This window comes from Buceros rhinoceros, unplaced genomic scaffold (genome assembly GCF_000710305.1).
Source record: "Buceros rhinoceros silvestris isolate BGI_N320 unplaced genomic scaffold, ASM71030v1 scaffold32927, whole genome shotgun sequence".
NCBI classification, from domain to species: Eukaryota; Metazoa; Chordata; class Aves; order Bucerotiformes; family Bucerotidae; genus Buceros; species Buceros rhinoceros.
In genome coordinates this window covers 18,083-26,641 of record NW_010423545.1, presented here as the reverse complement: position 1 = coordinate 26,641, position 8,559 = coordinate 18,083, and the positions used below count along the sequence as shown (strand labels likewise).

The 8,559-nt window shown below is 41.3% G+C and overlaps 1 protein-coding gene across 1 annotated transcript in view; it reads right to left on the bottom strand.

The window, feature by feature from the left end:
- The window catches only part of FBXL2 (F-box and leucine-rich repeat protein 2), a gene marked incomplete at its 5' end in the record, with an annotated part of 24,531 nt that overhangs the window by 6,580 nt on the left and 9,392 nt on the right, over positions 1-8,559 (bottom strand). The window contains 6 exons of the mRNA XM_010140447.1: positions 169-295; positions 604-699; positions 785-853; positions 2,732-2,826; positions 5,457-5,531; positions 6,775-6,829. Of these exons, the coding sequence (XP_010138749.1) occupies positions 169-295; positions 604-699; positions 785-853; positions 2,732-2,826; positions 5,457-5,531; positions 6,775-6,829 (517 nt within the window). The remainder of the gene's footprint in view (positions 1-168; positions 296-603; positions 700-784; positions 854-2,731; positions 2,827-5,456; positions 5,532-6,774; positions 6,830-8,559) is intronic.

Sequence of the window (8,559 nt, the reverse complement as noted above, 5' to 3'; positions counted from 1 at the left end):
GGGAAAGAAAGAAGAAATTAAAAGCACAGCAAAGCAGCCCAAAGAATGTACACATCTCGTAATACTGAACAAAGGACTATAACAAAAAATGGTATTTTTTAATTCATGGGGATTTCAACAACCCAAAATAAAATTTTATTCCTAAAGATCACCCAAGCAGTTATGTACCTGTGTGCAACCTCTAAGAAATAGAGCTTTTAGTCCACTACACCCTTTCACCAGTGCTTCAATACCATCCTTCGTAATCTGATCACACCAGGAAAGATTCAAATGTTCCAGATTTCTGCAACCCTCACTGGGAGAATTAAAAAAATACATAAAGTTAAATCCAGCCTTCAAATAGTCATAACAGTGGGAAACCCAAATTAAACACACTGCTAGAAATTAATGATAGCCAGTGGACTGTGCCAGGCCTCCACAGAAGAGCCACGAGACAAGACCACACACAAACATCATCGTCTACACCCAAGAAGTCCGAGATGCAGGATACAGTCAGTGCCGACACACAGTATTAAAGGTCAGCACTGAGGTTTTTTAACGTTACTACATGTCGAACAGCCCTTTAAACGTTTTTCTTCAACACAAAACACTGGATCTTCTTACCTTAAGCCCTTCAAAGAGCTGTTTGTGATGGCTACGCAAGATGTCAGATCCAGATGTTTCAGCTTGGAACAGAATCTGCTAAGACTGTAACACGTGCTGCAAAACAGCAGACACACTAAAAATACCTTCAGCTACTTCTTTTCCAAACCTTCCCGTCAGACAGAAAACCCCTTTGACTTACCTGTCAGTGATTTTTGTGCACCCATTTAGGTTTAAGTGTTCGATGTTTCTACAGTTCTGTGCAAAGGTCCTAAAAAGGCCACAAAAAGCCGGAGAATTAATGTAATGACCCAGGTTGTAATACACTCGCTAGAGCGTGCTTGGTCCCCTGCCTCCTTCCACCTCCCCGCAAAAGCTCCATCCTCAAGCCGTGGAGTCAGGACAAAATATACCTCAAAAACATCTGGCTCGGTGGTTGCTTTTGCTACTGCAGGTTTCTGTCTTAGGCAACTCCTGCATCATTCCTCTCTCAAACACCACTTGAACAAGGTGTTTTTTTATTTCTGTTGTAGACAGACCAGAACTCGCTGGTCTATCAGAACTCTCAGGAAGGCTGAAATACCACACCAGTTAAATACTAAGCTGCTGGGGAGGGTTTCTGCGTATCTCATTACTGTGGCCTCTGTAGGTCTTAAGGAGCTCAGCTACCCCATCAAATGAAAAGGAACGTCCCTTGCACACATCAGAGCTCGTGGCCTGTTGGACTACCCACGGAAAGCCCTGCGTGGCCAAAAGTAGTGGCTGATGATGTTACAGATCAAACCGCATGTGTTTGCCCTCCCGGGTATGAACTCTTAGGACGACTGGAGCTACTGCACTGCTAAAAGCCTGCGTGTCTCATTACACTAATTACCCACAGGAAACACACGAGCCTTCTGCTCGCCCCTGCAGAGCGATCTTTACAGCCGCACTGCCTTTCAGAACACTTTTTACATGCCCGTGTTTCCTCTGACTGTGCGGATTTTATTGGCAGGGCTGGAGGAAACACACAAACAGAGTTTTGCCTGGAGCCTTGCCGTGAGCAGATCTGACGCTGCTCTCAGCTGGTAACAACTTTCTGGCTCTCCAGTGTGGATTGAAAACAATGGAAAAAAACCCCAGCGAGCAGCTAATACTGGTGAGAATTTCCACTTGAATTCTCAAAGCAGCTCTTCCAGACTTCATGTGCTGGAGGGCAATTTATGATCGAGACACTCTTCAAATCACTCAGAAAGACGCTACGCTCTGGAGGAACAGCAAAACTCTGAGATTCAAGCGTGGGGCATGTCCTGAGAGAGCTGCCACAAACATTCCTAACTTCCATAGCCGATTCCTGCCTCCAGTCTCAAAGCTCCTGCATTTATCATTCACCTGTTCATTTAACATAAACTGCTTCTGGTTCAGAGGGGACCTCCCCCTCTTCTCAGATGCCACTAGTACCCGAACCCACTTAGGATTTTTGGTGCTATGCACAGCCCTCGCTGCAGTCCCTACCCTTAGTCATAAACCAATGTGAAAATGGAGTTACTGGGGGGAAAACTGCTTCCTGCTGTCCCAACTCTTTCTTCCGACATCCTTCCCATGGCCCTCCCTGCTACCTCCTCCCCACGGCAGCTGTTCCCTCTCTTGGAGCCTGCCTAGGGGCAATCTTCGGGTCTGGAGCAAGGAAGCTCGCTCGGGCTACCAAAACAATCTCTTGCTTAACTAGCTGCTGGATGAATTTACTCTAGAGACAAGCCCCAGTGAATTAGACTTAGGCCTTTTATAAAGAACTAAAGGTCACAAGACGCTGACTTCATGCCCACTGTTTAACAAAATCTTGGTGCTTATATTTTCCACCTAATTAATATTGTAGGACATCAGAGTATAGGTCTGAAAACATTTCAGCTGCTTGAAAGTGGAGAGATATCAACGTAATACTAAGAAGACGACACATTTTGGAAAAGCACAGTTCTCAGTTCATTTCCAGTCAATAATAGGAGCTATATACTCTGATCTCAAACTGACATCGCAGTCCTCGTGAAAGTACTCAGTACTTAAGTATCTGGCTTGGGTCATCAGCCAGTACTCAGAAATCCAAGCAAATGAAACAATAATTGCTTTTGGACAGGAGGAACGAAGAGATGTCTCAATCTAGGACTTTACTTACTTTAAAGAGGAGTCTCCAACACCAAGACATCCCCTCAGGCTAAGTTGTCTCAGGAACCCACCACACCTTTTCGATATATTTTCCACAACACGACCCTTAAACAGAAGAAAAGGAAGATTTTGATGAGTTTTATTCTGACATGACATTCTAACCAAAAAGGTCACATATTTGGGTGCCTGCGCCCGACACTTGGGACTGACAAAGCACTTCTCACTCTGAAGCCTGCACACTTTATGCCTTGCTATTTGTCAAAAGCTGAAGCGCAGCTTACAAACAAAAACTTCCTACTTGACTCTGCGTTTGCTACAAAATGCCTTTTATTTACATTCTGAAAGCACGTTTTGCTGTACACGAGAAGTCAGCAGGATGGCACAGCACTTCTAACGTCCATTCCGGAAGTAGCAAAAATGTTATTCAAATTACAGTAAAAATATAGTACTTTTAAATTTTTTTGTTGTTCACTGCTAATACCAAAGGTCTGACTAGCTCTACGTGAAAATATTTTCTCATTAGAGCTTGTTTTAGCCCACAAGTACCATTGTTTATCTCTCTGAAAAACTTACACCAAAACAAACTGAAAATCATACAAACAGAATGATGTATTTTTTCAAGCTTTCCGATTAGTCAGAATTATTTCTCAGCAGAAGCCAAATACCTTTACTGTAAGGATCAAGTCTTTAATGAATAACACTTATAATACAAGTTCAATCGCAGAAAAAAGCCAAACCCTAATGTGTTATTCAAAGAAAACAGAAACTAATAGTGACCTACATTTTCCCAAACCCAGGTATTTCCTTAAACATGTAAAGAAGCCAACAGCATATTCAAAAAAGATGCTTAAGTACATTCAAATCTGTTCAGGGTTTGAATAATACAGCGTCACTCAAAAAACTGGTTCTTCAAATCACCCCAGCTGACATTAGGTTTCATATTTCAAGAAATCCTTAGGGACATTTAACTTCAAGATCTTCACACTTCTTTCTGATAGGAAAGAAAGATTTTTTTTCTTTATAGACACTCCCCCCCACACACAGACATACACACCCTGTTTTATTCTCCACCACATGAGGTCTTAAATAAGGAAAATTTCAGCAAAAAAAGTTTTTTTCATTATTTGATAGTCTCAGCTCACAGACTGCTTGATGCCAGGTGAAACCACCAAAGAGCACTATGTCCAACTGAGCAAAAAGTTGCCAAATACAATTAGCAGCTTTTACCTGTCCTATATCTATAGGGAAAAAACGTGTTACAAAAACAGCTGAAGAAAACCAGAGTCCTTAGACACTGAAGGTAGAAGTGTATCTCACTCAAAACTGCTTTATGTCGTAAGTGCTGGTTTAACATACTCTTACAAATAAACGTAAGGAGTTATTATATCACAAATGTACTCGTGTAACACACTGAGGTAACTGAATTGCTCTCAACCACAACAGCTTCTAATACCAAAGCAGATCATCACTTATTTCATTCCTTCTCCTGAATCCTACGCTACAAACACAGACTACACCACTAGGCACGATGTAAGACAAACACACTGAAAACATAAAAATCCAAAAATCCAATGCTGTGTCTCTAACAGCAGGAAGCTGCAGACACAGAAAAGGCCAGCTCACAGAAGAGCCACAGACCCGTAGGGTTCTCTTTGTTATTTCTTCGCAAATGGGAAGCACAAGCTTTTTTAAAGGCACCCGAAAAGATGACACTAAAGCTCCAAGTTTCCCTAGGCCCATTTAGATAGAGGCAGATGCCAAAGTCTTTCTCCTTCCTCTGGAAGATTCTCATCAGTATAACAGAGGAGCTGGCAAGGAGATTTTAAAAGAGTGGCAAAAAATTATTTACCCTATATGTTACTGCAAAGCTTTAGGAACAGTTTGAACCATGGTTAGCAAAAGACACCAAACCCATCTGGATTTTATTCATGCCACTAAGCAGCTGAAACATAAAATCCAGAAGCAAATTATCATATTCTGAATTTGATTTGTATGGTCAAACAACAAATAATAAACCAGTTGAGATTCAGTTAAGGAACTGTACTTCCCCATGGATTTTCGTTTTCACATTCAGACGGTATATTTTATTGTTGTGCACATCCACGACAGCATTTATGACATGAGAAACATGGTTTTCTCATGGAAGACAAGGCTGCACTAATCCTTCCACTGTACACTGAAAAGGACTTCAATCCGCATGTACCTGCATTTCAGGCAAGGTTCAAACCTTATCCAACAAATACTCATGCAAAGGTAATGAGATGCAAACCAAATCAAATCTAGGCAAGCCAGCGGGAAGAAAAGTTGTTCAGCGTTGCATTGTTTCTGTGTCCGAGCCCTACAGCCAAGCAGTCAGACAGCTTTCAGCACTAGATGGCACAGTCTCACCGAAATTATCCTCTACATCATCATCGTGAAAGCAAGGATCTCACTGCCCAGAGGCACCATTTATACCTTTACTTTGTGGAAATAAGCAGCTTTGCATTTCTAGAGCCCTGTACACGTATGGCATATGCAAGTTATCTCAAACAGAGCTGGAAACCAAAATGGAAATACTCATCTAGTGCAACACCAGGAAAACACAGAAGTATTATATATTCTTTTGCCCCTTCACAGTATTACCTTGAACTTTAGCCTTTAAAATGTGTGAACACAAGCATAGCCTATGGGGTACTCAAAACGGACTATGTGCTCAAACATCACTGCAGGAGTGAAAAGCCCCTCCAGACACTGACCTCTATATCCGTTTGAAAGTTAAAGAGGTCTATTCTTTGCCAGTTGCTTCCATCCAGTGCTAAAACATTCCATGCCTGCAGAAAACAAATACAGTTGATTTATTACCTCCGCCGCCTTCATTTTCCACTCAGCAACTCAAACATAACAAGCGCAGATATAACAAAGCAGACAACTGCAGGTAGCATTTGTTAAAAAGAACTACAATTGTAGAGACTGGTAGCCATTGACCCCCCACATATAAAAATGCTTTTGTAAATTTGTCTAGAAAGTGACTTTTGCTCGATCCATATGGAGGAAAGTAGCTGCAGATAAGATTCCTTCCAATAAATCCACAGTTCCTCACCCTCAGTCGCTACTGTTCTGGGCGGAACAGAAACCTTGCAGAAAACCTCCTTTACTCGTGCTAAGTTACGTGGAAGTGTGGGAGAAATTTCCTTCGCTGTCGAAACAACAGTTGCCCAACATAAACCCAAATTTAGAAAGTCAGAGAAACACAAATATACTCAGAAAAAAGGGAAAAATACCACACCCACTTGACAGGTAGTTCCAAGGGAAAAATACAGCTTGTTTCAATCACTTCGGGTTTTTTCGATGTTTTCTAGGCTTTAGCTGAAGGTTCTAACATAACCTGGTGTTAGTTGACTCACAAAACTTACTGAAGTTGCAGGCCAGCGTGATATGGGTGTGGGATTTATAATTATAAATAAACCAAACAAGAAAAACCCAATTAAAAAAACAACAACCAAAACCCAGTCTTTATTAAGAGAAGCACAATATAAAAAAGCTCCATCACATCGCGTAAGAACACACTTGACACAGTAACATAATATTAATTCAAGAAAAAACAAATCGAGAGGAGCTAAACATCAGTGCTGACTTAGCAGCTTTCTCCAGCATCTTCCACGCACCTTTTTCCTCTACCAGTGGTCCAGCTACTTAACACCTTTGGGGCTTGGCAGGCAAGCGAGGGCTGTACTTCTCAGACACATGGTGCACATTAACTGAACTACATGGAATTTTAAGCAGAAAATGGGTCTGAAATATGGAGTTATACAGCTACACGCTTTATAAAAAGCGAAAGCCATCTGGCCAAGCTGGGCTTAATCCTTTCTGCAGACCTGGAGCACACACCGCTGGACGTCTTCTCCACTGCCTTTCAACAGAAGCGCAGTACACGGCAACTGAGGCGAATCCGAATGCAAAGCTGGGCCCACTGTTTATTTGTGTTAATGAACAAATAGACTGAGAGAACTACCGGATGTAATTAAGAGAGCAGTATCCCAAAGAACAACAAAACGCTGCTACGGAAATACCTACCTTGGAAACTTGTGCACATCGACACAAAGTGACTATGTCCAGGAAAGAAAATATTCTGGGAAGAAAGGAAAAGAGCCACGGTTAACATGTTTTATTATAAATTCAGGCTAATGCGTGAATTCACAGTTCTGTAGTTCCACAAAAAGACAGTTACACAAGAAGCCAGAAAAATGCAATGTGTTCTACCAAAATCTGCTTATCAGGACTTCAGGAATAGCATCACAGCTATGATCTAACGACAGTCAATGCCAACATAGTAGAAGCAGTCGGTGCTGCTGCTTCAGGAAGTCTCTTCCCTGGCTCCCCCCTCCTTACTACCCAAACAGGCATGAACCATAACAAATTCTTTTTTCTTCTTTTTATTTCAGAGAAACTAGCTTACGTACCTTCAGCTGTGCCACAATTAAAGACATAACTTACAGAACTACAGGTGAGGATTTCAGAGGCTGGCGAAGCGTAAGAAATGGAAACCACCATGTAAGATAAATCCAGGTGCAGGAACATAAGCACTAACACGAAGAGTGACAACCCAAAGTTCTAGAGGGGTTTCGCAGTGACTACCAAGTCTTATACGGTCAGTAGCTTTTTACTCTACAAAAACCAACCACAGCTGAAAATTGAGCATCGCTATTCTGATCATGGAACCAATTCCTCAAGGCTGCCAACTCTTAATAGGTTTCTGAAAGAAATTTTTTGCTGTCGGAATGAATTTTGCTAAACACCATTTCCAAACAGGAATGAAATTGGTTCAAAGGATATGCTCAGCAAAAAAAAAAAAAAAAAAAAAAAAAAAAAAAAAAAAAAAAAAAAAAAAAAAAAAAAAAAAAAAAAATCATTACCTTAAGCATAAAATACAGTTCCTATTCCAAAACCATTTTCTATTACAGAGAATGAAAGATATAAAATATATGGAAGATTTTACCGTAATTCCCTGCTTGCCAATGAACCTTTTCAGTCATCAAAACAACAAACAGTAACAGAACATCTCTTACAGCAAGATGTTAACACTGAAGAGCAAACAGCTGCTAAGAGATGCTGCATTTAATCATGTACAACTCTGGTTGCTATTTTCCCAGTGGAAATCTGAAGCTAGAGCTCAAAACAAATGCCTGCATCTCAAGCGTGGCGAGTTTGAGAGTCAAACGGAATGGATGTTAATGGAAGTACTTCTTAAACACAACAGCCTCCCGGACGCTTACTATGATCACTTCAGGTACCAGTTTTCCCATATTTCATTAACACATTAATACTTTCTTCTTTTCACCGTACAGTAATAATTTCCTCCAAATCAGCCGTGCAAACAGGACAGACATTCTCAGAAGCCATGAAACAATTTATAAACCCCTGTTGATACCACTGATTCTGTCCTTTGAACACCCGTTTCGAGGGGTGCCCACTTTAAGAAACTTAGCAGCACTGTACGCACAAAGACATATTTAATGTGCTGAGCAAGATTGCTGGACCACTCAGATGAGTGCTGAGCAGCGTCATTTACACCAATAACCCACCACAAACCCTCTTCTGAAGTGCTAAGGCCAACAGCAGAAGTTGAGGGTGTGGAGATTATGCTGGAGAGCTGCATAAGCTTCTTGGCTTGCAGAAGCTTCCTCCCAGTACCACGGCGTGAGTGGAATCAAATAAATCTCCGGTTTGGAGAAGCTGAAGTACAAAAGACAGATTTCTACAACATTTGTAACCAAGAAAGGGTTGTGACAAACCATTTCACAGCACAGTACTCTTGTCTAAATGAAGAATGTGACATGCTTTAGGAGTGATGTATTGAGT